The sequence below is a fragment of the Filicampus tigris genome, chromosome 1 (assembly GCF_054856515.1).
Source record: "Filicampus tigris isolate MCC_2025a chromosome 1, RoL_Ftig_1.0, whole genome shotgun sequence".
Taxonomy (NCBI): domain Eukaryota; kingdom Metazoa; phylum Chordata; class Actinopteri; order Syngnathiformes; family Syngnathidae; genus Filicampus; species Filicampus tigris.
The window spans coordinates 31357726-31385490 of NC_141217.1; the positions used below are offsets into that span (position 1 = coordinate 31357726).

At 39.5% G+C, this 27765-nt stretch overlaps 2 protein-coding genes and 1 long non-coding RNA gene across 5 annotated transcripts; 1 reads left to right on the forward strand and 2 right to left on the reverse strand.

Moving 5' to 3' along the window:
• The first annotated feature begins 25 nt into the window (after window positions 1–25).
• On the forward strand, window positions 26–7913 carry letmd1 (LETM1 domain containing 1). Its single transcript, XM_086032220.1, has 10 exons — window positions 26–285; window positions 479–596; window positions 837–976; window positions 1547–1662; window positions 1782–1864; window positions 1945–2131; window positions 5488–5589; window positions 6141–6293; window positions 6377–6473; window positions 7011–7913. The coding sequence occupies exons 1-10, from the start codon at window positions 204–206 to the stop codon at window positions 7085–7087; spliced, it is 1155 nt and encodes a 384-aa protein (XP_085888346.1). The 5' UTR covers window positions 26–203; the 3' UTR covers window positions 7088–7913.
• LOC147153568 (uncharacterized) lies at window positions 3120–6077 on the reverse strand. The gene is made up of 3 exons (XR_015087011.1): window positions 4680–6077; window positions 4401–4473; window positions 3120–3397 (listed from the first exon to the last, which is right to left on the reverse strand). It is a non-coding gene; the product is annotated as an uncharacterized LOC147153568 (long non-coding RNA).
• Window positions 7914–25858, reverse strand: cd63 (CD63 molecule). Of its 3 annotated transcripts, none has more exons than XM_086032223.1 (8): window positions 25697–25858; window positions 24974–25059; window positions 13310–13498; window positions 13117–13191; window positions 12004–12102; window positions 11692–11835; window positions 9308–9391; window positions 7914–8267 (listed from the first exon to the last, which is right to left on the reverse strand). In XM_086032223.1, exons 2-8 carry the CDS (start codon window positions 25037–25039, stop codon window positions 8202–8204), a joined length of 723 nt encoding a protein of 240 aa, XP_085888349.1. In that variant the 5' UTR covers window positions 25040–25059; window positions 25697–25858; the 3' UTR covers window positions 7914–8201. The 3 variants fall into 3 exon arrangements, with proteins under 3 accessions (XP_085888349.1, XP_085888350.1, XP_085888347.1); XM_086032224.1 differs by lacking the exon at window positions 25697–25858 and adding an exon at window positions 25359–25402; XM_086032221.1 differs by lacking the exons at window positions 24974–25059; window positions 25697–25858 and adding an exon at window positions 14294–14426.
• Between the last annotated feature and the right edge of the window lie 1907 nt (window positions 25859–27765).

The following is a 27765-nucleotide window of genomic DNA, read 5'->3' on the forward strand; positions in this document are numbered from 1 at the left end:
AATTTGGACAAAACATATAAAACCGTCGAGGTTTAGGGTTAGAGTTTATATTAAAATAAAATAACATACAAATGCAATTGCGTAGTTCCACAGAAACTAGAATTACCCTGTCAGCGAGATTGATTGACTGATAAAATAAAGAACATAAAACAGGTTAAATGTTATGCGATTAAGCAATACACGTTTAACGTCAGGGTTCGTTGATGGTTGATGGAGCACTTTTTGAGAAGGATGAAGACGGATTTCTTGTGACACTTGAGAAGATAAACGGCTCGGACAATGGATGTATGGATGTATTATTTACTCTTATGTTTGCAGAATTATTCACACATTCATACATATTGATATTCTCGTTTGTGTCGTGCAAGCAATTGAGTTAAGTTAGAGAATTTCCGGAAAGCGCCCCTGCTTTTTTTGTGGTTGTTGTTGATATGCATTTCCGTCATTACGGTTACGACGCGGAAGTTGTCTGTTTCAGACATGGCGCTGTCCTGTTCGAGGCTCACCCAAAATTTGTCTTTGATTCGACTGTGGAGCGTCAGAACAAACCAAATTGCCAATGGACTGTATGGCCCGTGTGTGTGTCACCAGTCCAGGTTTGTTCCACAATATTGAACGTCGATGGTTGTTGTGCTAGCTTGACCTGGCTTTTTGTTTCCAATTTTCTGTTGACACTTCCGACCTACCGAGTTTGACAGCTTGCAACAATTCATCACTTAGTTCATTACATTTGAAGTTTTTTTTACTCCCTGTAATGATGTGCATGGCTTAATTTTTAATATTGTTGCACTACTGATGAAGATTATTTGTTCCCCATTTCGAATTGCAACGGGTAGACATTACTCTTCGTCCGAGGTTCGACGAGGGATTGGTCGTTATGTGACGTCCAGGCTGCAGTGGGCCAACAGCAAATATGAAGGCTTCCTCAAAAGGCGATTTCCACGCTTTTATCTGCTCTACCATACTTTTGTGGAAGGTGAGGTCAATAGGCCAAAGGTGGGAGTAAGTCACATACTGTTTGTGCAAGTCAGGAAGTCGCAAGACTGTACTCATGAATGAGTCATCTTGAGTTTTGCTCGGCCACAACTTGTATTCATTCACACATTATATCCACTTTGCACCCACTGTCTGTACTTGGGTAACACATTTACATTATTTTATTACGTGGATCCAAACCACCTAGATATTGTGACTTTGTCTTATTGATTAAATGCTTATTCAACATTTAAGTTAGTTAATGTTTGAGCAGCCTTGAGTGTGTGAAGATGACATATTTTAGCTATCTTTGTGTTTTTTTCTAGTGATGGATGAAGTACGACATAGTTATTTGATCTCTACTAATAATCCATAATCCTTGAATCGTAATAGTTGCTCTTGGGCGGAGCCTAACCACACACTTGATCAGTTTTTCCACAAATTGATGTTATTTGTCACTTGCGACTCTAATCAAGCGTTATAGAAAACGGGCGCATAGCAACATGATGATATGGCAATTTGATGATCTTATCGTAACGCAATGCGTTCCCCCCCCCCTCCTCCAATGGAGGATTCAAACTTCTTTTCCGAGATGCCAGAGACGTCAGCAGGATCAAAACAAAGATGTCAAGCAATGGAGTCAAGTTCCAAGATTTGTCCTACAGGGAAATGGACAAACTTCGACAGGTGAGTCGATTAAAGTGGTGTTTCTCAAATTTTACCTAAAAGAAAAAAAAATACTGTCAAATTCAAATTAAAGTTGCAGCTTTATGATGTCCGTGCTGTCGTTTATGTGTATGGCCCAGTTCCGCCGAGACATGCTGAAAGGCATCCCACTGGTGTTGATTTCCATTCCTCCCTTTGCCAACTACCTGGTTTTCTTCTTGATGTGAGTCCAAATGCCAAGTGACAGAAGGCCCTTCAAATATTTGCCTGAGTGATTGATTGACCCAACCCCCACCCCCAAAGGTACTTTTTCCCCCGCCAGGTGCTGATCCCGCATTTCTGGACTCCGAGGCAGCAGGTGGAGTTTCGCCAGTTGTACCATTCGCTCAGGGCGCGACAGCACCAACCTGTCCTGCGAGGGCTCCAGCATGCCAGCGCCCGGGTGAAAGATTCTCAGCTGCGGAGTCGCCTCGACAGCTTGTGCTCTCAGGTACATGAGATGCAAGGAGGCGCACCGCTTCACTTTTTCCACATTTTCTTAAGCCTAATGCTACGTTCACACTGGCCGCGATATGAACTGTGGCGTGCCGTGCCTCACGCGAGTCTGATCGCAGGGTGTTCATTTGTGCATTCGGGTGTCCTTCGCGCTACATGTATCAGAGAAGAGGCAGAGCATTACTGAAAAGCGGAAGTCAACACAAACATTTTTTTTCAAGAATATGTTCCCAGCAGCCCGACTAGTTGAAACACGGCATTCTGATGAATTTTGTGGAATATAAGTTAAGCAGAAAAATGCACTTGTTTTTAGCCATCTTTGGGGGCGGCCATTTTGTCTTCTGTCGACTGAAAATGACATCACAACTTCTCACAATAACTAATCACAGCTCAGATTCAGAAAACAAGTCAGCCGTAATTGGTCGTTGGGAGCAGTTGTGATGTCATTTTCAGTCGACAGAAGACAAAATGGCCGCCCCCAGAGATGGCTAAAAACGACTGCTTTTTGCTACATTGAAAAATAGTTTATACAAACTATTTACTGGCTTCTGATTTCAAAACTAATGATCCATCAATTAGTTGTGTAAAAGGCGATCATATATTTATACAGGTTAACAGTCGTAACGGCCCTTCGAGTGAAATCAGAACTACAATGCGGCCCGCAACAAAAATGAGTTTGACACTCCTGGTAAACAGTACAGTATTTCCGTATGCTGCGGAATTTACAGTACTACAGTACTATACAGGATTGCGGCTACGCAGAAGAGGCCGTTTTGCTGCAGAAAAACAGGGTGCACATTTTTATTAAAGTCCAAATAAATACAGGAATAAATCAACCTCATAGTGACCTAAACATTTGACATAACCAAAATATCGAACATGATTAAAAACACTTATGTTTCAGTCTGTCAACTACATTTTAGTTTGATGAAAGAGCAATGAATTAGTAAAGTGCATTTAGATTTAACATTTAAAGAAAAAAATTGGAAAATGTTGTAAATAAAGTCATTAATAATTACAGAAATCCTCGTTATTTTCCCCCTTGCAAAGACTGTCCCCCAGACATGCCTATTGGTCCTGATGTTGCACAGCGCTGGCGTCATATTTATTAATTTGTAAATGTTAAATTTCACTTCTTCTTTCTCTCTGGTAGCATAGATTTGTGTAGGGAAGGAAACTGTCGACTTTGAGGAAAATATCTTCCTTTGGAGGCACTTGGCTGACTGTATAGCGCATGGATGGTAATTCTGCCTCCTTTTACCTGAGAATGGAAACACATATTTGTCATATGAAATTTATAAAATATATTTTTTAAAATAATGCATAACCACAGAACAAACTACTCAATGAGCAGTGTACATAAGTTATCCGGGCAGCGTCGGGTCCTAGTGCCGTGGCAAATAAGATAAGATAAGATAAGAAGGCCTTTATTGATCCCACAGTGGGGAAATTTTCAGTGTCCGTGTAAATACTGGTGGTAATAATAAGAATAATACATAATTATAAAATAACAGGAAGTAAACCATTAACCTCATATTTGTTTAAAGCCAAATTAAATAAATCAAATTGTGTTTTATCAAGATTTCATCGAGACACCCAAGTGTTTCTAGAAGACATACGGACCGTAAAAACACTTCCACATTCGTGGCCCTTCAGCTCGTCATTATTTTATTTTATTTTATCTCCCCCCCATTTATATTTTCAAATTTAGATGAATTAATGAATTGAATAACATATTTTTTTATTAGATTATCTATTTATTTATACAAAAATTACACCTTGCATTGCTTTAACACCGATGTATCATATTTTGTAGTATGACTTTATACGTAATCATGTTGTGCAAATAACACATCAGTTGTTTTTACTCTGATTCATGTGGCACCACACACGCCTTCCCCGTCGCTTGCCCTTTTGCGCCACAGCATTGATTCTGTGCGGATCACTTCACGTTAATGGTTAAAGTAGCGGGCAGTGTGAATGTAGCATAATTCCTTTTTATTTTCTTTACCTCAAAATTTTGCACACAACACCCCACAACTGAAGTAGCTTCAGAGGTGAGCGAAGCAGCCCAGATAATGTGCAAAGCTTTTGGGATCGCATTTGAAAAGACAAGAATTGAGACAAAGTACAGGAGTGCTTTGACTTAGAAGCAGCCTGGCATGTGAGATTTTCCAGCTATTTTTTTTTTGCTGTTTTTGCTTTAACTTGCGTGGAAGAATATGAGAAACGAGCGGTGCTTAGTGGCAACAAACTCAACTCACTTCACAACAAACACCAGTTTGGCAGATGCTGTCTTCAGGCTGACGTCACTCCCATCTTAGGTTTATTGCCCAACTAAACATAAAATAACAAATTACACTTAAATTACATTCAACCAAAGCACATAATTTTGTCTGACAAAAGTCTACTAACTTCATGCTAACACACAATATAAAAGCCATACACAGGCTAACAAATTTAGCATCAATTGTTGCATTATTATAACCCTTTAAGCGACAGATATTTCAACACAAATAGTGTGAAAATACAACAATACTCACAGACAATCCTTTAGCCTCTGTTGAACTACGATGACTGCGTTCCACTGTACCACATAGTTGAGAAGCCTTTCTCTGTTTGTGTCCTTATGTCTGTATTATACTGTCCTGGTGGTTAAGGTGCACACACTCTATAGACAGACTTATATTTTTGTATGCCAGAGAGTAGTTAGGTTTAGCCCGGGTTGTTAGTGGAAGTTACAGAGAGTCTTCTCCTCATCTTCAGTATAAGTACATTTCCAGTGCATTTAACTTTTTTCAATACAAGTCTGTTGGCCATTTATTTTTAAGGGTAATGTCTCATGAGTTTAAACAAAGTGTTTTGGTATCAACATTTGTCTTTATAATTATATTCTAATTATATATAATTATTATAATTATATATTATAATTAATATAATGGGGTATTGTGTGTATAGGAAAAATTATGCGTCGAATCTATTTTGGAATGTGGCTGTAACAAAATATGAAAAAGTGATCACTGAATACTACCGAATGCACTTCATTGTGTATGCAAATGTTTGTGCGGCAGTCATCACAGGACCAGGTTGTAGCACAGGTAGGGAATTGTCGTATCACCTGTAGAGACATTGAAGCCACAAAACACACACACACACACATGCATGCACACATACACGGTCTGTTCAAGAAAATGACATTTCATTTTGGTCAACAACGTAACAGCGCATCACTTGCCTGCCAACAGGTCGAAAGAAACCTGTGATGGAGACCCTCAAGGGCAACACGCTTGTCAGAAAACATCAAGTCAAAAAGCAAACCAACATACTTTTGTGTTTCTTATTTAACTTCAGGTGCAAAGTGGAGCAAACCCCAAAGTGTCGGAAATCCTTGCAGTGCGAAGCCTGTTTTCGGGGACTCCACTGGGCATGAGCAAGCTGAGTGTGGCTCAAATGGTCAGTAAAGTTTTGTCATCTCACTAGCTGAAATGAAAATGTCACGCTTATCAATATTGTCAAGATATTGATTTAAAAATAAATTACAGTGACCTAATCCGCCTGTTAATACCGCCATCACATCACATAAGAATATACAAAAATGCAATAGAATGTGTTTCATGACAGCCAGAGAGGCATTCGGGAGAAAACATTTATCTTCAACAACTATAAACCGCTACACTACAACATCATTTGGAGCACTCCACAACATTTATCTAATAACCTTAAAGAAATAAAAACTTGAAATAAAATGCATCATACTTACAGTATTCAATTGTTGGTGGTCCTTGAAATGCAAATGTGGGTGAACAATCACATTACTTCCCTGCTTGTAGTTAGCGTAGTCTGTTTTGTTGTTACATATTGCTTGTATTGTCTAATATGTTTTAACATTGTAAATGCCAAAAGGTGACAGTGTAAAGCACTACCTACCTCTCACACTTTCATTCTGCTCCTTTAGTGAAATGTATGAATGTGTGTGCTTTTTGATTTTCTTTTTTTTTTTTAAGAGAAACGTAAGCCCCCTACTCTTCTTGACGCCCCGCCTCCCCGGCTTCCTGATTGGCCGGCGGCTGACCAATCACGGCTTGGAGCTCCTCCAGTTGGATCGAGCCCTCAGCAAGCTGGGCCCGCACCAGCTCAGCGACTCGGAAGTCAGACAGGTGCGACCGTTGCCAACGGGCCAGCCGACGTGTGCCATGTTCGAAGGGCGGCGACCCACAGTCGGGCTTTCTTTCATTTTCAGGCCTGCTACCTGAGGGGACTCAACTCCGATAGTCTCGCCGTCAGCCAGTGCCGAGAGTGGTTGTATCAGTGGCTTCAGATCTCCTCCTCACTCAAAGGTAATGTACAGTTAACACCCCCCTATTTTTTTTTTTTCCTTTATCCTCCATTTTTTTTGTGTGCGCTCAGGACGAAACCGTGTCTATAAAAAAATTTATATATAATATAAAAAAATAAACGTTGGCACAGTGTGGCATATTGGTGTCATTCAACGGCAATGAGTACTTTCAACTCCGTTTACAGCATTACCTTTCAAAATAAATGGCCTCCAAATGTAGTTTGGAAAAAATATGCACTTAATGAGTCCGTACATACTTTCTGTAACAACCCAGGCCAAACGTAGCTCTTCCCTAACATACAAAGCTTGTCTCATAGTGAACATACTGCATGTATGCTTCATTGGACCAGCTGTACTTTCCCCCTTTAGACAGTGCTTTGGCACCATCTTCTGGCATCTCCAAAAAGCACAAAACATTAAAAATAACAGAGGTGGGGATAGGTGACTACTGAAGCATGAACATGTGGGGGGGGGGGGGGGGGGGGATAAGTATTTCCCTTTTCAAAATATTTGTTTTTGTTGTCTTCTTGCTCCCCAGACTCAGACCTGTCGCTCCTTTTGCACTGCCTCGTGTTCCTCTCCGCCAATTACCCGAATGGTATCAGCCGCCCCTAACGGGATCCCCACAGCCCTCCCACTGCTTCGGGGGACTTCTTCTCATCAGTTGACAGCTTCTGTTGTTTTTCTGATGGGGAAAACTATTTCAAAATGGGGTCTTCTTGGCAAGATTTTAAGATTTAGATCTTAAAAAAAAAAAAAGTCTACAATTGCTGAGTTCACGTAAAAGCTTCCACATAGTATGCAGAATCTGTCAGTGTTTGGTCGGCGTTTACTCTGTGTGGAGTGCAGTTTACATGTTTCAAGGGCTGAAACTCAGCCCATCACTGGAAGTGCATCACTGCTTTCATTGCATCAAAATCTCGGTATTGTTAAATTAAAGTGAAAGGTCGTTGGTTAAAGCTGGATATCATTGTTTAGACACATTCCGTTTGCATTTATCAGCGTGTGCAAATATCTGCTGCATTGTCTTGTTTTACCTCAGTGTGTGCACTCCCATTTTTTTTGCATTGTTTCGCATTTGTACTTCATGTGAGGGAAAGATAGCTAAATTTGATTGTTAAAAAATTCTATTGAATCAAAAACAGACTGGGAAAAAAAACAGATTACTTGCATGGGCGTGGTAAAAATGGAACTTTGACGTTTGGCCTGCAGTGAAGCCAACTGATGAGTATTGGCACTTTACATAAGTTTACTTGATGTTAAAATGGGGGGAAAAAAAAATCTTAATCTAATTACTATGTGGCTTTTGCAATGACTGACTTATTACATTTCAAGTGGGATGTATGCATACTTTTGTTGTATCATTTTCTTTTCAGTGATGTGTTACTGTGCCATATTAAGATGAATGTGTACCAAAAAATACAGTTACTCTTCAAACCAATTTGGATGGAAAGGTTCTTTAATAAAAACAGAGAACCAACAAGCTTTAAAAACAAAACTTCACAAATTCTAATGCAACAGCAAAGCTATTCAAGATCCTCAACCATCAAGAAAAAGTGGACAGTGTCGTGTCGAATGAAGAAACGGGATGTTGCACGCCTACGAGTGTGTCAAACCACAAACACCCGTGACCGCTAAAGGGCCGCGAGATTGTTCAGGGCACTACAAAAAGAAAGTGAGGTGCCTGCGAAGTGAGTGGTCTTCCACGTGAACGCTGGCGCCGAGCGACTCACATGACTTCGTAGCCGCTCCGAATGCCTCGCATCAACACGCATGCAAACACGACGCCCATGACCTAAAAGGGGGGACAGCGAGACAATACGGTCATTTCAACATGACAAGCCCATCAACCACCGCCCAACAACAGGACGCACAGCACGTGACTAGTTAAGAGTCAAATGTTTGCATTTGGATAGACTCGTGCGCATGTCTCAGAAATCATACGTCACTTTCTATCATGGGTGCCCAAACTGTCTACCGAGGGTCACATACAGAAAAATGAAAGGATGCGAGGGGCGCTGACCAAACATCACCTTTAAAATTATTTACAGAAACACGCACAACCTAATCCATCAGTGTTGGTAAAGACGCCAAGAGCAATCATAGATTCTTATACCTACCGAACCTAGATTCCAATTTTATCATCCGGCACCATTGCACTGGTCATTGGAGACTTCAATCATGTTCCTCTCGCTCATCTACTGACAACTTCACACATGTTCAGCTGTGCGGCGAGAGGGAATCAAATGCCAGACCCCCTCAGTGCCAAATGCCAATGTTGGATGGAGCTACATTTATATTTTAAGTAGAAAATATTGACCTATTTATGCATGGTATATTATTTTTGTTACCATTTATTGTGGTTTGTGTTTAGTCTTATGTACTGCACTTTGCTCAACTGTGGGTGTTAAAAGTGCTCTCGAAAATAAAATAAGTTATGGTATATATGCAGCTGTGGAAAACAGACAATTTGTCATTTTCTACCAATAGCTGCTCAGAATTAGAATATTTGTATTTGGAATTACACTCTCAGTAATTTACAGAAAAGTGAAAAAAAAATGTATATTGTAATTAAACATACCTAGAATAGAAAAATCAAACATTTCATTTTGCAGTGTTCTCCGGAGCTGTATTATCTTTGTATTTTTTGTGAGCTGGGAGCTAAAGCAAAAAGTCGAATAAATCCGACCGTGCACTGAGAACATAAGACCAATATGTTCCAAGCTGACCTTAGGTGGAGCAAACGCACACCAGTCACATTACTTGCTGCTTATTATCATTCATTCATTGTGGCGCTATGAATAGAAATTGTGCGTCTATTTTAGTTGTACCTACCTCGATAAAAGCCAGAACAAGAGCGGCGATGATCACCCACAGGATATTTTTCTTCAGTAACTCCTCAAGTGAATTGCGACAACCCTTGAAGGACACCAGAGAGCAAAGTTAGGCACTATTGTACTTTACTTATCCACAAACAGCCTCATTAGCAAGATGTTTAAAATGGAAAATCGTCTGAGAATGTATTCACTACTATGTCAGTTCATCCAACAATGCCAGAGACGTATAAACAGCCAAAACAATTCCGTAGTCTTTTACTAGATGTCAGAAGGTACAATAAACCTAAGCGTTCATCTTAACAGGCCCACATTTTTAGTTTCCTGGCCTAGTGGTGAATGGTTAGGTCAGGTTTGCACAAGTCTGCGTGCGTGTAGGGGTGGGCGATATGAGCAAAAAAACAAAAAAAAAATTATTTTTTTTTTAAAAACGAATAATTTGACATATCCTACAAAAAGAAGAAAAAATGTAAATCCGCACTTGCTTCACGAAACAATTATGGCTAGACAGCGTTTGTGAACAACAGCTCTTGTTTATATTGTTTATATTTTAAATTGCATTATACATCTGCAAAACATCGTACAACAATATTCTGCGGCAAAATTTAACAATGGCAAATTATGTCTCGCCTGTAATGGTGTGAAAAAAAATATTTTATTTGAGATACGGTGATTTATGCCACATTCCTCACCCTAGAGTACATGTATGTAATCTGTGGACTCTCCTCAAAACAGAAGGTAAAAGAGATACAGCGTCTTGTGCTCTTATTGCATATACGTTTGTAGTGACAACAAATTCAGCCGCAATCTTGAGTTTCCAAAATTTTTTCGATACACATGACAGGTGATACAGTCGCAAAATTAGGATTACGAGCGTGTAAAATGACTATTAAGCGAATATAGAACATTCTGTCAAGTTCAACATGCTCACATAAAGTAATGCTATGCTGATGGCGGCGTTAGTTATGTCTCACCAACGTTTACTTGCTCTGACAATGGCACAGTGTGGAGGAGTGTGGACTTGCTATTAAATTAAGTCGCTGAAATGGGACACTTCCCCATATTTTAAGTAATATCGTGTTCCCTTGGCTGCTGTCACTGAATCATGTGACTGAATCCTGCTCGCTGATGTGCAGAATGAAGGATTATCACTTCCTCCTACTTTGCCGTATATGAACGCTGAATCACCGATTGAGGATTTCATCACTTCCTCCTACTTTGCAAGCATCAATGGACTCGTTCGTCTTTTCGACACAGTATGAATACTCGACAATGTAACGTTGTACATCGTGAAAGCAACGTCGACGACAATATCGTTGATGACACATATCGCCCACCCGTACGTGCGTGTGTGGCTTTTCTCCGTCTACCTCCGACATAAGGTCTGCAACGCGGTGCTACGGGCACAGCCTGCAGTGTAGTCAGCCAGCAGTTTAATGTAAAATGTCAACAAAGATGAGAACGCGCCCCGCAACAAAGTCAACTGATGTGTTGTCAGACGTTCGGCTGGTTGTCGAGGCCAACCAACCGACTTTACTTACCAGCTGTCTGTCAGTAGAGTCTTTCCAACCTTAATTCAGCCAAGGTGTATATTATACAACTCTCACCAAACAAAAATGTCACAAATTACTGTATATGTACCGGTAATTAATAGAGTGAAATCATGATCATTGTGTCTCAATTTACTCTCAAATTGTGTGACATCAGGGCTTATTTAGTTGTTCACAAAACTATTATTCTGTTCTGTTTTTGGAATTTGGGAAGATGCATAAGTTGTCGAAAATAAGTCACTATCATGAAGAAAGTTTAAAAAAAAAAAAAAAAAAAAAAAGATTAAAAATTGGCTTAAAGACAGGAGATTTTTTTTCAAAGGCATATCACCCAGTCCTATTTAGTACCAAAGTACAGTTTTCTACGATTTTAGAAAACATTTACACGATTCTTTTACTACCCCCAACCATCTGAATTTAATGTAAAACATCCATCCATCCATTATCGATACCGCTTCTCCTCACAAGGGTCGCGGGGCGTGCTGGAGCCTATCCCAGCTGTCTTCGGGCAGTGGGCGGGGGACATCCTGAATTGGTTGCCAACCAATCGCAGGACACACAGAGACAAACATCCGCACTCACAATCACACCTAGGGGCAATTTAGAGAGTCCAATCAACCTACCATGCATGTTTTTGGAATGTGGGAGGAAACCGGAGTACCCGGAGAAAACCCACGCAGGCACGGGGAGAACATGCAAACTCCACACAGGGAGGCCGGAGCCGGGATCGAACCCACGACCTCTGAACTGTGCCTAACCAGTCGACCACCGTGCCGCCCTAATGTAAAACAGTTCTATACAAATACATCAATTTATTGTTACTTTTGACTTTTACCTCTTGGTGCACTTTGGCTGCGTCCATCATGGCCCCGATGCCGCAATTGGTAGACACGTTCAAACAGCACGAGTCGGGCACCGAGATTCCGTCGGGCCGAAAGTTTCGCCAGTCGGCGGAGCCGTTCATGCCGCAGCATTTCAACTGGAAGCACAAAGTAGGACGTTGGTGACGGCCGAGCGGCCGACGCTGACTTATGACAACACGGGATGCGAAGGCAAACAATGCAGCGTGCAAGCGTCGGCGACGCCCCAGGATGCGGCGCCGCTGCGCCAGGGTGTAGTCCGGGTGCACGTCAATAATGCCACTCACGTCCACCTGAAGAGTGTCCACGCTGGCTTTGAATTCAGCCGAGCTGTTGCTGTACCTGGTGATCATGTCTGCCAGACTGTCCTGGACCACGTCGGACACCTTGGCGGGAGAAAAAAAAAACAAAACGTCCGTTTCAAATGGAAAAGTTGTAGTATGCACTCAAATCCCTGCATCATTCATTCTTTCCACTGGCAATCATAAATCCATTTGTACATTTCTATCGTGCTCATCTTAAGACTATCCCATCTGACTTCTTGCAAGAGTTGGGGTACACCCTGGAATGGTCGCCATCCAATCGCAGCGCACATAAAAACAAACAACAGCAGTGAAATATTCAATGTGTGATTTGGATAATAACATTTTGCCAGACTTGCTTCATACACATTAGTACTTAGTTTGCAAACATACCATAACTTCCAGCGACATGTCAACTACCTCTCACATAAAAATGCCATCAGTGATAGCAGACTGTTTTGGTTGCTTTGGTCTTCATATTTTATTTTAAAAAAAGGAGACAAACTATTGATGTTGCATTTTCCTGAAAGGATCAGATATCATGTTCATTTTTGTACATGCAGTTGTCATATTTATCTTCAGTTTCTTAATCAAGTGCTCTGAAAGGCACTTTGGACATGTAAACGTCTAGTTGTGGTTAAAATGTGATTCCGCATTCTTTCAAAGGCTATTTTGAAACAATAAATGTTTTTTTTATTGTTCTCATTCACTGCCAGACATGATCATTATCCCTCTTTGACACTAACGTTTGAAAAAAATAAAAATAAATTCCTGGGATTGAATGGCTGGACTGTGAAAAGACAAATACATCAATGGCAGTGAATGAAATGAGTTAAGTTCTGCAAGAGTGGGTCGAGACTTGGAAACAATGGGAAAATGCGGGTCGCAGGGTCACACCAGTCCAGTCGAGAACTAATGATTTCGAGTCTGCGATTGGGTGGCGCCCAGTCCAGGGAGTACCAAGCCTCTCTCATATGAAATTAGCCGGAATAGTCTCATGAACAGTTGTGTACAAAATGGACCAACCGAAAAGAATAAACTTTTTCACTATTGGATTTGTAAAGAACGTCTAATACAGACAATGTTTTGGTGGCTCACTTTGTTTCTGAAGACGTAACCAGCGATTGCCGCCCCAATCTGAACAAGGATCACCAATGAGAGAAGGATGGAAAACTACAGGAGAGAAAGAAAATTTAATTAAAAAAAATTTAAAAAATCCAAAAAAATAGTGAAACACCATTAGAGTGTTTTCATCATTTGGTGATATGCTAAATATCTGGTGAGTAGTTACCATGGTGACCATGCAGTAGTTCTCCTTCCAGGCACCACAGCAGCCAAAAAAGGAGATGAAGAAAATGACCACGCCGACGCCAATGATGACGATGGGCGCTCCTGAGGCCGACGCGTCATTGATCATGACGGTTTGATGTAAGGACACCTGAACCAGGACTCCCACCACGATCAACGCCAGGCCGCATACCTGCAAAGGGCAGCACAGGTTTTCAGGACAAAAGGCAGGTTTGCATGTTAGCATTTCTCAGCGGTCCAGTTACACAGACTACTTTGCTTCTCGCACATCAGCAATAGTCAGCAATAAAGGCACGAAACAGATGCAAGGAAGTTGCAATACTGTGTGGTTGCCGTTTCTGCGGGCGTACACGTTGACAGACGTCAGACAGTCATGCGTCAGTGTGCGACTCATTAAATCTTTCGCAAACAAGTGACTGTTAACTGTTGGATCAAGTGGGATCGCCTCACCTGATGCTGGGAAATCAATCCGTACAATGTTCAAGTCAAAAACAATGAGTAGCACAGTCATTAAGACCAGTGCCCCCCGACCATTTTTGCAGCACAAACCGCTTTCACGAACTGTTAAGTGAATAAAAGCACACGATTCAAAATACAACAAGCTGAATGTACCGTAAATTTCCTGTGCATAATATGCATTTTTTTGACAAAAAATGATCCAAAATCTAGGGGCAGTATTTAACAATGGTCCTGCGAGAAAGAAAAAAAAAAAAAACATTGTATAGAGGTTTACCAGTGCCTAGGGTTTGTAAAAAGGCATACTTTCATTCCAACATGAGACTTGATGTTTAATGTTACAAATTTATGCAGAGCTGCGTGTGACGTGGTACAGGTTAAGTCAGTTCTCGACGCCGTTTGGCTCACTCTGACCGACTGGGACCACGTGGGTCGATTAAATATGCAGACGGGAAATAGGCCATGCCCAGCTCTGAATTGATGTCATATAAAATAGGTTGTTTTCTCTCACCGTTACATTTCCTGTTTCTGGTGCGGTCGCAGCAGACCAGCTCAAGAGCTTAGATGCCTGATAACGCCTACATTTTGGAGAATAGTCATATTGTTTGTCAAGCAGCGGACAAATGACGCTCATTGGACTGAATGGAGTCAGCTGCGCTACTCACCAGCACCCCCCCCCCCCCCCAAAGTCACATGCAGCTCGTCACTCGAGCTGTCTACACCTGCCTCAACCAAAGCATGTGAAAATAGCATGTTAAAATAGCATGTTAATTAACCCGACTGGCCGTGTTGCCCATATGACGTCACATGAAAATATTGTGAGGCATTTTTTTTCCGGCGAACATTTTGCCTACCGTAGGGTAGTTTGATTCCATCTTACAAGCAAGGAGGAAAATGATGCTAAAGAAAATTGTCTCGACTCTAACCAGTCAACTTCTATCATTACGTAATTCATTTCAAATACACGCCAATCAGGGTTGAATTTTAACAACGTATCAGTGTTAATTCCTCGACTACACAGGCTATTTGAACACTGAGCGGTGTTCATGCAACACCGACATTCTGTTTTAATACTGGTTTATTTGCGGTGTAGAACCATGTGAGGACTCTCATATGATGTACAATTTCTACATGTGTTATTCCACCATTTGTGTTCAAATGTCCGTTGCTTTGAGGGTTGTAAAACCACAACTATTTAGCTAACCAGTAGCATGTCAATGGGATTTTCCACTACATATTAGCATTAAGCTAGTGAGATGCTCTTTAGGTCACATAGTTAGCTTGTTTTAAATATACAAGTAGAAAATGTAATTCTCAATGCTTTCTGTTTAGTTTTAGATTAAACTCACTATTTGTTAAACTGCTGCTTATTGTCAATTGAGTTGAAATGAGTTCGTTGCTACCATATAGGCCTCACATATCAAGTTTGAGCTCGCAAAGCAAGAAAATTGGCTAAAGGATGGCTTGGATCTTGAAAAAATACGTTGGGTCAATCGTATCTCAGGGCAGTTAACCATTTACAGGATCCCGTGTGGCTTTGTGATATTTGAAGTGGTAAGGATTCGACGTTACAAGCAGGATATTTGAACACTTTTGAGGTCAAACAGCCAAATGAATGCACCCAGCAAGTGAAATTCATTCTAGTTTTTAACTCACTGCTGCGGTTTTTTTTTTTCTACTTTCACCATACTCTGTTCACCCTTGGGTAAAACTGACATCACACAATATTTGCCTTGTACATCTCTGTTATACCAGTCCGTTCAGTTCTTGCGGTGTAGTAGCACTGTAAAATTATATTTTTGGGACTGGTTCTTTTCTAATAATCACACATCAAATGTAGTCAGAATTTTGTAAAAAAAATTAATTAATTAATTAATTTAAAAAAATTAAAAAAAGGGGGACCCACCTGCCACGATTAGCAATTCCAAAGTTTTTTTGTCTCGTGCTAAATGAGACAGTCAGCTTGAGGATATAGCCAGAAGCAAAGTCTCAAGAGACATCAACTCTTGCTCAATTATTAGTAGTCAGCTTCCTGTACCAATGATATACGATCACAACCTCGATGCACCAACCGGAACTCATAAAGCCTACAAACATGACAATGTCGACATAACATTCACTACTCGTCATGAAGCAAAGTGAAAATCAAAAACATTTCTGCAAGTAAAGGGTTGCTCCCTGCAACCTCTACAAAGCTTCCCGGTCATGTATTTTCTCTGTAATCCTGTTACAAAATATAATTTGTAGTTGGTGTGTTGTTCTATTGGGCAAAATAGCATTTAGCATAGCATCGTTACTAACTAGCAAGAAGAGCAACCGCATCAATTACAAGTATGTGACGTGAACTTTTGTGATTGTATTTTTTATAGAGATATCAAATCTTTTTAAAATCATTTCCTCTATTTATCAGTCAAATAACTGGAAACAAATTCATTCCTAAACAATGGCTCAACACCACCAATCGATTATGAACATTTTTCAATAAATTTGATAATACTGGCCGATAGCTAATTTTAATCAGAGGTGGCTTTATGTGTCCCTAAATGTATTTTTGACCGCAATTCCAAAAATGTCTTTACTTTTTTCTTAGCACATCAGGTTTTTGAGATATTTTCATTTTATGGTTTTAAGTTTGACCTATAAAAGCTTGCACAATATGGACTTTACCATCTGTTGTAATTTGACGTTTCAGAATATTCCTAAAAGTCCAAATGTTGCTAAATCAAACCCTTAATTCACAAATACAGTATTACTAATTGTATTACTATATTCAGGGGTGCACACAAGTGGTGTGCCGGTGCGCATGAGCACTGGAAATTGAATATTGCGCGTCAGTATATGGACTTCATCGGTATAAAACAGCTGTCACTACTTATGTCCAGGCACTACAGATCAAAATTAGCTTGTAGCTATTTCTGGTCTGTGCAACACATTTGTTGTGCAATATCCCTGTTCAACAAATTAAGAATGAATCTACACATATGAACGATAAACATTGCCCAGATGTGCCGTAAGTCTTCAAGTTCATTCATGAGGTCGTAGGAAAAAATGAGCACCAAACCACCACCTTTGGTGCTCCTTTAAGAATCATACCAAATTCATGGGCACTCCTGACTATATTACATATTTGCTCATAATTGTAAAATAATTTGTAATCGATTAATCAATTAATTGTCGCACCTCTAATTGGGCCGACTCTTCCAAACGTGCCAAAAGGAGTCTAAGTGCACTGAACTTGAGAACTCAGAGCGCTCACACTGGCCAAACGGGGTTCAAATGGGTTCAAGCACTCTTCAAATGCTTTAGTGAGTCATTTGGGATATTCTCTAGCTTCCTTTCAAGCCTGGATGGACGGTTATAGACTTTCAATTTCAGGAAAGAGGCAAACTTTTGGCCATTCGAGACCATGGCTACCAACAAAACATCCGGTAAACACATACAGGAGTTGTTGGCTGTAATGAAATATACAATAAATAAAATATACAAATGACACTGCGAGTCATTTAACCAGTCGCATTTTCAGAGCCCTTCTCCCAGTGTTTTGCTCCTTTTGTTGAGTAGCTCGCTAGCTGTGTAAATATTTGAACTTCAGTCAAATAAGACAGTGAATGGGAGCTGTAGGAAAACAATGGAGCCAACAGACCAAGCAAACATGGCAAACAGGACATCAACCATACAAAACAATTGTAGCTTGGATAAAATAAGGATGAGGCATTTACTCAGTTGCAATATGTATATGAATTATTTCAGTCTCTGACAAGATGCATCACGTGTGAGGTTAGCGCAACAAAATGTCCACTTCAAGTATTAAAAACCTTTTTTTTGTTTTTTAATTACATAATTTAAAACAGTTCTCAGGTGTTTTAATATGTCTTTAACCCATTAAAGCCTAACGCGCCTGGCTTAACAGCTGCCCAAAACCTAAGGTCAGCCCAAAACCTAAGGTCATCTTTGGAATTACCCTCGTCCCAAACTTCTTCCATTTGAGTATTGTGGAGGCCGCTGTGCTCTTAGGAACCTTGAGTGTTGCAGAAATTCTTTTGTAACCTTGGCCAGATCTGTGCCTTGCCACAATTCTGTCACCTTGGACAGTTCCTTCGACCTCATGATTCTCATTTGCTCTGACATGCACTGTGAGCTGTAAGGTCTTACTTCTATAGACGTTTCCTAATGAAGTCCAATCAGTTTAATGAAAAACTCCTATAAAGGAGCAGAACCATCTCAAGGAGGATCAGAAGAAATGGCCAACATATGAGTTAAATATGAAGGTCGCTGCAAAGGGTCTGAACACTTATGACCATATGATATTTCAGTTTTGCTTTTTTCATAAATTTGCAAAAAAAATTCTACATTTCTGTTTTTTTTTTCTGTCGAGATGGGGTGCTGAGTGTACATTAAAGAGGAATTAAATTAACTTTGGGGATATTGGCAAATGGCTGCAATGACAAAAAGTGAAAAATTTCAAGGGGTCTGAATAGTTTCCTTACCCACTGTATCTGTGATGTTGAACGCGTGTGTCACTTTGAAAGGCGGTGGGGAGACATTTAAGTCCGTGATTGATAATGTAGAATTGGCTGGCTGTTAACAGGCTATACATGAGCCACTCTGGTGTTTGGTGACGTGGTCAGTTGAGGTCATCGACAGCTCATATAAAAATACGCTTGTGTTTACTGTCTTTTGTCACCGTTTGTTCAATAAAGCAACGGAAAGTGCACAAGCGCTCCTTAATACTAACCACCTGCTGGCGGGATTACAATTTGTTTTAACTAGCAGTGGTAGGCCATATTAAATTAGCTAACGCTGTTTACGTTACCAGAGACGTACAGTTGTGTAAGATTGTTTTGTTTTGCAGCTGACACATTGCACTTTATCTTCTTTGTTTGTGTGTGAAATTATCCCAAACTTTGGACATTGCCTTCCATGTACTCTTTCCCCCTGGCTGGCTCACTTCTTTGGCTACATGAGTCTGCACCAACAGTGGAAAGTAATCACTGCAAAATTTCACAATGTAGCTAATAATCCACAATAAATGTCTCCAACAGAATTAATAAAATATCTATCCATCTATTTAAGTAAAGGACAATTTAAATCCAATTCTCGGTCTCTTAGCCAATGAAATGCAACGGAATATACACGTGACGGTGTCATGAGCGCTCGGAGGATGTCTGGAATTTTTTTGAGCCGCAATGGCAGACGGCAGACGATCACGGGAGCTCTGAAATAAGTAACGGCAGTGATATAGTCGACACACTTGGGGACTTTGAACCAGTGGAACGTGATATATGGTTAAGATATATGTTTGTAGACTATGCCAATATCGATGGCTTTGTAACAGAATACTGGATGGTAATTACCACTCAATTTTTAAATTAAAAATAGTGCTTCTCTTGCACTGACGCTTTATTTTTACATCCTCGATTGAAACAGTAAATAATAATAAACTCTGACCTGTCTGAAAGACACATGTCTAAGCTCTGTAATTACTTTGGAATGATGTTTCTATCTGCTACAGGGACTGAGATATCAATTATTTTGCAGGTGTTGTATGTCTGGGAAAACTTCAGGTTGTAGAGGGTGATTCTATAGTCGCCTTTAGGTTTTGGGGAGCTGGTGATTTAGGCCTTAATGGGTTAGCTGTGTACCCAACAAACACTCCCGAGACAACTATTTGTATAAAATTAATACATGTTCCCTTTAAGCAATGTGTACCAATGTCATTCAAGCAAATGCTGCTTAAAAAAAAAAAAAAAATTTGGGCACGTGCTGCAACACGTCATTTGCAATTGCAATTGCTGCTCAAGGCAATTCTTGACACGTCTCACTTGACATGCAGCTCAGTCGAAAAAGCGTCATACCAAATTGTGCCAGTCATTTCAGGACATTTCTTCTGTTGCACAAGTAAATGTGGATTTATTCTTGGAAGAAGCCAATGTTTTCAATCTTGTAAAAAAAAAAAAATATTCCATTTACACCTCTTATTCATATTTTCCTTGTTTCTTGACAAAATGTGAATTATTTTATCCAAAATATGACTAATTTCCTAAATATAAAACATTTTCTTCAATAAATGTAGAGTTATTCTCTTGGTATTTCATTTCGTTTTTAAGAAATACCTCTTCATTTTCATAAGAAAAGTGTATAATTTTGCTCTCGGAAGACATGGTTTGTCAAGAAAATATGATTTTAATATATTGTTACAACTTTAACCTCTGACAACAGCTGATTTTATTTCTGTTAGATCATGATTTTTTTTGTGCAAACATTTTTCTTGTGTTGGGAAAAATTGCTGTCATAATATTATGTATTTTTTATCTCTGACATAACTATTCTCATAACATTTTTTTCAAAAATATCTACCTCATGAGGTGAGAAAATATGACTGGATTTTTCACAGCAAAATGTTTTTTTTCCGAGTAAAAATGCCAATTCATTCGCCTAACTTTTAAGTCCCACTTTATTCACAGTATTCAAACTGTATATCCTTAAAAAATAAGACACTCAGAAGAAAACATATCTACAATATCAAACTGGTTTGTAACATGCATGATTTTTTTTCTTGAAATGTTAGTCATGAGGCAAACAAAATCAACTGTGCAAAGAAAATAAAATCAGCTTTGTCATTCACATCTTCCTCTTTCCTGTCAAACTACAAATGAACTAGAAGCATTTCCATGTCACTGGACGAGAAAGAAAAAAAAAAGGCACATGACGCCATTGCACACTTTACAATCTGGTCATAAGATTCACATTCCATCATAAGCATTTGCTGTAAAGCGCTTAACAACCACACACACACACACACACTTTCAGATGAACTTACTGTGTGATTTGTGCACCGGAAATTTGGTTTGGCTCTTTTTTTTTGTCTTTTTTTCTTTTAAGTCACACTTTTTGGCCAGCTGGGCGGTCAGGCGGTGGTGTATGTTCATGGTGACTTTATTTTATACTCAAAGTACAGAGGCTCTTATGAGTCACAAGACCAAAATAAACAAGTGAAGAGTGAAGGGGGGCGATTCGTTTTAAAGGCTCAAGATCAAGTGTGAAGTAATCTTGGCCAACCATCTTGGCTAAAACAATTTTAAACATACTTTCATTAGTTTTTATGACGCAACCCACCCAGATTTATAATTAGACCCATAGCAACACGCTTAACAACGAAAATTTAAATGTTCGTCAATCTTTGGCGAGTGACGTCATTTGAAGAGATCGAGTCGTCAGGAAGCGATTGCACTGCATTGTTGATTGTCCTTGTTGTTATCGCGTTTGTCGGCGAAATACCTCGACGCTAGGGCTGGACCGATAATTCTATATCAATATGTATCGCGATTGACATGTGAAAGATATCAATAGAAAATGCATTCGAGAAAACGTTCGGTAAAAAAAAAAAAAACGTGAAATCAAACCCGATGCACGGTGCGTGATATAGGCAGCGCACATCCGCCCCCAAACACGAAGAAGATAAACCAACGAAGAAGCAGCATTAAAACCATTATAAGAAAAAACGTTAACCCAACGGAGCATGCGTGCGGCCCAGGCGGCCGTGCGCCGTATTCGCGTCGAGCGTAACTTAGTCCAAATTAATGACCAGTCGACGAAGTACAACCCTTACAATAAAATGATATTATGCATGATAACCCGATTAAGCACCTCCAGATGGAGACGTGATGTACAAGAAAAGGTGTTCCCCGTCTTTGACATGCTAGCGCCAGTTAGCCATATCCGACCCTCTGCATCACACTCAAGTTAAAATCAAGCAAGTAAAATATGAATGGACTATTCTAACCGACTAAAGACGGTTGGTCACCGATAATGTGTGCACTGCAAGAGAGTGTTACTTCACTTACGTTGTATGAACATTGAATGAATGCTAATGTATGTGTATCAACAATCCTGCTTTGGGGTAGCACCAAAATAAGCATTTACAATGCGTTGGTGGAGGAGAAACTGCACATTACGCTCCATAACGATATACACAAAAACAGTTATTTCTTTTTTTTTTTAAAAAGAGGAAGTCAACCCAAACATATTTTTTTCCAGAATATGTTCTATGCAGGCCCCCCAGTTCAAACATGACATTCTGATTAATATTGCATTCAAGTAATATAAATTAAGCAGCAATATGCACCCACTTTTAACAGGTAACGACCAATCACGGCTCACCTGTTTTCTGAAGCTGAGCCATGATTGGTCATTATCTGATCCCTGAGCAACTTCGTTGTCATCTTCAGTCGACAAAAGTGACAAAATGGCCGCCCCCTGAGCTGGCTAAAAACGGGTGGATTTCTCATGTTCCACAAGCGCAATATTAATCAGAATGCCATGTTTTGACTAGTGGGCCTGCATCGAACATATTGTGGAAAAAAATATGTTTAGGTTGACTTACTCTTTAACTCATTCACTGCCAGACATTTTCAGACCCTCTTTTACCCTCACGTTTGAAAAAAATATAAATAAGTTGCTGGGATTGAATGGCTGCACTGTGAAAAGACAAGTAAATTCATCAATGGCAGTGAATAAGTTAAATGGGTTTTAAAAAAAATTATATATATATATATATATATATATATATATATATATATATATATATCAGATCTCACTTTGGAAAAATGATTACTTTGTCGAATATACAAAACAGAAATTATTCTTTTTTTAAATTTTTGGTATGATGTTTAATTACTTTACTTCGACTTCATGTGGCATTTTCTGACACTTCACACTTGAGGTTTAATGCCACAAATTAAACTGTTTGTTCAATGTATGCAGTGTCAAAAAGGTATTATATCAATAAAAGTATTAGTTATTTTAATTTGTTTTCTCTTTTTAATTTTCATAATTTGTTTATTATTGTTTGTGTTATTGTTACTATGATTATTATTATTGCATTAGCCTCACCCTGTGACACTTCCTGCTCTCTTGCAGTCGCCACAATGATCAAGTGTTATTCACATGAACACTCCTGCTTCCTTTTGATAACAAAAAATATACAACTACAGTAAAAAGACTGAGCTGGGGGTGAGGGGGGTGTTTACTGGACTTCTTTCAGTACAGTATTTTCACCATTTTACATTTCTATCATTTATTGTTGCCAGCAGTTTATAGAATAAAAAAAAATATTCAGCTGACCATAACATATACCTTAGTGCTAGCAAAAATCTAAGAAAACATTATTTTGCAGTGTTCTCTTTTGGGATGATCCGACCACATTTTTTTGCATCCAAATCAGAGTTCAAATCACTTCATATGAAATATCTGCTGATACAGAGTCTGATACCTTGGCAAAAGCATTAAGCGAAAGCAAAGCTTAAATCCAAATTCTCACTTGTGATATTTTTTTATTTAAATCAAAGTGTCCCAACATACTGCTTTATATGGCGTGTAAGTCTGATGCAGTAGTTGTTCAACAAAAAAAAGTTGAACAGTCAGTGGGGACTGGTGGCATAAAATATCGGTGTGAACAAATTACGGTACATTTAAAGCTGCAGTGTGTACCTTATTTTGGCTCCCAAAAATATTTTATGGCCATGTCATTTCTAGAGGAGATGACAATGCTGATGAAGCTACTCTGACATCTTCCTGTAGGTTTCACCATTTCCTCTTTTATAAGTCAATCAGTGACATTCCCATACCAGCGCACAGAAAATAACGTACCCAAAGCGACGTACTGGAAATGACGCATTTGACCAAACAATGGGCGGAGCACGGCCCCTCATCTCCAGTTTGTGAAAATCTAAAGTTAAACAATGATTTGCGATTCAGAAGCCGAAAATAATCATACGAATATGACCTTTTCCGAGGGGTCCATCGTTTTTCCCCACGGGCTGTCTTTCAAAACACAATAAAAATGTTCTAGATTCATCTGTGGTGAGGTTGGCCGGGGCGGCATAGGCAGAACTGCGAACCTTTAGAAATTCAATTCCAGAACAGATTTGTCTGAATATATATATATATATATTTTTAAATTATGACAACATTACCACCAAACAGCTATTGCATATTTTTCCTTCACTTGAAATTTAGTGTAGTCCAACAGCAATACATTACACGGAAAATGTGTTTCTTTTTGGATACTTGAAGCATCCTTGTGACTTAGGACAGTAAAGATTCAACCAAGTATATTAAAACAAATAGCTAATAAACATAACAATCATTAAGCAGCAAAAAAAGGAATCGAGTCATCTGCTGTGGCTTCCACTACGCAAGCATGAGCATACCAGAGCGCAGTGTCTACAATGGCGTGTTGTCAAACATTTACTGCAATTATCTACCAATTAATTTTGCTTGTTTCCACCCTGTTTAAGCAAGTTGTCCCGTGATTTTTTTAACTATCTGGAACAATCAGCACTATCATGGGCATAACAAGTTAGTAATACATACGATCGGTTACAGTTGACAGATGTACACAATGTCATCTAATGTGCAGGCTGATGTTGTAATGCAGAATCTGATATATGCGCAGACTGCATTGCATTTGCATTATTTGGGTAAAAAGTGCAAATGCACTTTCATCTTGCCCAGGTGAATGGCAAAGGGGACCGTAACAAAACAACCGAGGGAAATTTTCAAATTGGCTTCACTTCTAAAAAAAAAAAATAATAATAATAATGAGATATTGCAAGCCTTTTTTGTTAACAATCCGACTTTTAAAATAAATGTGACAAACAGTATTTACTGACCTCTGAATGACTTATATATCAATTTGTTGTGTTTATGTAATATCAAAAGATCAACATTTATTTGGGTTGAGAGTCATAACGGCCCACAGAAACCATAACTACCATGCGGCCCGGAACAAAATGAGTTTGATACCGCTGGTCTACACTGTCTTTTTGAAACACAACCTGTCACCACAGAGCCAGCAAAGATGACAATAGCTGATTGATGTTTAGGTTTTGTTTCTATTAAGTGTCATGCCGCTGGTGTCGGGGCGGACTTCAAACAATCATGTCAGGACCCGTTTTCTTACTCGTTATTGCGACATTAACTGGAACTCAACGATCACGTTTTCTGGCGTTGATCACTGCAACTCAAGGATTTTTTTTTTTTAATCCCATTTTTTTTTTTCAATCTAATACCACTCATCTGCAAATTACGTGTGCGGCCCGATTTCCAATCACGTGATCGGAAATGGGAACAACTCTCGTTGTCTTATTTCATTCCCGGCCGTATTTACTAGAAAACAGCGGAGACTCACCCAGAAGATGAAGTTGAAAAAGAAGAGCAAGAACTTGACGCATTTCATTCCCCCCTCGAGAGTCATGGTTGAAGAGGATCAGCTTCCTGGATCAACGAAGAGGGCGAAAAATAAACGAAATGTATTTCTTTTGTTTCCCCTCCCTACGACAGTAAAAGGTGTGTGAGCAGCAGCTGCTTCCCAAACAAGAAGAACATCTGAGTCATTTCCCCAAACGCACTGCTGACAAGAACATTTTTGTTTGGAGAAGTTAGAGGAAGAGCTACAGATTCATTCTTTCTAATAGTACTCTCTTTAACAAGAGTTCTAAAGTCACTAAAAATAGCTCAACTTTGAATTTCGTAAGCCCTGAAATGCAAGCAGAGTGACCCGAGCAGAACCTCGCCTCGTCGGGGAAGGATTCAGCCCCTGCCTCGAACCGTTAACCAGCACCAGCGCCGCCACCGACGACTACGACAAAGCCAGCTTTGTCCGGCAGCTAAATGACATCGAATGAAGCCAGTTAGGAGCCTGATTGAATTTGTTCCAGAGTTTGCCGTGCCAATTAGTCGACGATGTGTGGTCGGAGCGAGTCATCCATGTTTCGTAAAAACTTGGAAGGTTTTTTTTTTAACAAATTGGAAATATTAAGACGTCGCGCTGTAGTAAAAAGAAGGTGGAAAACACATTTAACGAGAACCCTTCGCAGGGAGGAGTCGCCTAATTAGTGTTATTATGGCCTACCTTTTAGAGGTGTGTAAATTCCGTGGACTGAGGACAAAAAGAGCAAAGTGTTGAAGTTTTGGAGAAGTTACGTCGCTTCTTGCTGCTTGCTAGTCCCGCCCCAAATGACGAAGATGATGATGAAGATGACCGCTGCCCTCCTTCGCCTGCAATTTATAGTGACCTTAACTCACATGACAGCCTCACGCCCTCCTCGTGAAATGAAACGTTACGTTGAACGAACAAATCATCGATTTTGTCTTTTTAAATTCTGACTGGATTGTGTGGATGGAAATTGATTACATTACAATTACTGTATTATAATATTATAATAAACCAACCCGATCATAATAAAGATATATCTTTCTAAGATAAGTGATGTGTTTTCTGGAGTGAAAAGCCTCAACTCAACTGTAACAAAAACAATAATAATACAATAATATATACTAAATACAATATTATTTTCAAATTGAAACATACAAGCGCTCCATTTACATTTCCACATAAAAAGCAATGGGTAACGTTAAATTTCGCCATGTCAACTAATTATCGAATGGGAATTCCTGTTCATATATTCATGATTTACCTTGCAGGTGCAAAAGTGCCCGATGCCAAATTTACACAGAAGAAACTACGAGGAAAGCCAATAAAGATAAATGTTAAATATACAGTCCCCTTCAAAAGTATTGGAACGGCAAGATGAACTCCCATGTTTTTGTTGTACCTGTATACTGAAGACATTCGGGCTTCAGATCAAAAGATTAGTATGAGACAATTCATCTAAATGAACTCAAGACAGAGCGCCTTCTGTTTGAGCGCACCAACTTTTCGAGTGAGCCAAAGTATAGGAACATGTGACTGCAGGTGTTTCTTGTTGCTCACGTGTTTCCTTTTAGATTGATTGTTTAAATATTAGATAGTGCTTGTTTTTGGCTTTGGGTTTCACCGATGAAAACGGCATATGCTGTTAAGCAAAAATGAAGACAAGAGAGCGGAAAACTGGAGAAAATCAAACCATTATGAAGCTGAGAGAAGAGAGAAGCTCCATTAGAGCTATTGAACAAACACTGGCATCGCCAATACAACAATTTGGAATGTCCTGAAAAACAAAGAAACTACTGGTGTACTGAGCAACAGACATCAAACAGGTCAGCCAAGGATAACAACAGGCGTTGATGACAGAAACAGCTGTGACTAAACACTCAAAGGATGACACTGCTGCCAACCTCCATGGGGGTAGGAGTGAAGGTATCACAATCCACTCTTGGAAGAAAACATTGAGAGGGGAAATATACAGGCCATGCCACATTGCAAACCACTCATCTGCAAGAAGAATCGGAAGACTAGATTGGATTTTGAAAACAAGTGCAGACATGAACCACAAATGTTTTGGACAACGTTTTATGGACTGGTGAGACCAAGATTAAGATCAAAGTGATGGAAAGGGGCTAACCCCCTACTGTGGCAGGTTTTTAACTTTCTGCACTTGGATTTGCCACCTCTGCTGCCAACACAACAAAGGACTTCATCTTGGGGGGGGAAAGTGGAAGATCTTAAGACTGGCTAAGGCAATCACTGGACCTTAAGCCAACAGAGCATGCATTTCACCCCCTGAAGAGGGTACTGAAGGGAGAAATGAACAAGAACTGAAAGAGGCTGCTGTAAAGGCATGGAAAAACATTCCAAATGAAAAATGCAAAAGTCACGTGGAGTCAATGGGTCGAGTGTTCACGAGGATGGAAAAGCCGCCCAGATCTGATCATTGTATGATTCCTGAATTTCAGAGATGGAAAAGAAAACAGATGAGAAAATTCAATCGACTTGTGTGAGTCTTTATTTAAGATATTGACGAGAATAAGAACAAAAGGGGCTTTAGCAATACATAATAATATGATGGGTTTATTTTCTGAGTAGACTTTCTCTCTTTTTTTCATTTGTGTTACACTGCACAATTCAGTGTATGTGTGTGTTTGCTCATTTTGTGGTTCCATTTTGTGAGTGAATTGAGATTGACATTGTTTAAATAAAGAACAAAAAAACAATGGAAACGACTTGAACGTATGCTGTACAATTATCAATAAAGTTTTACA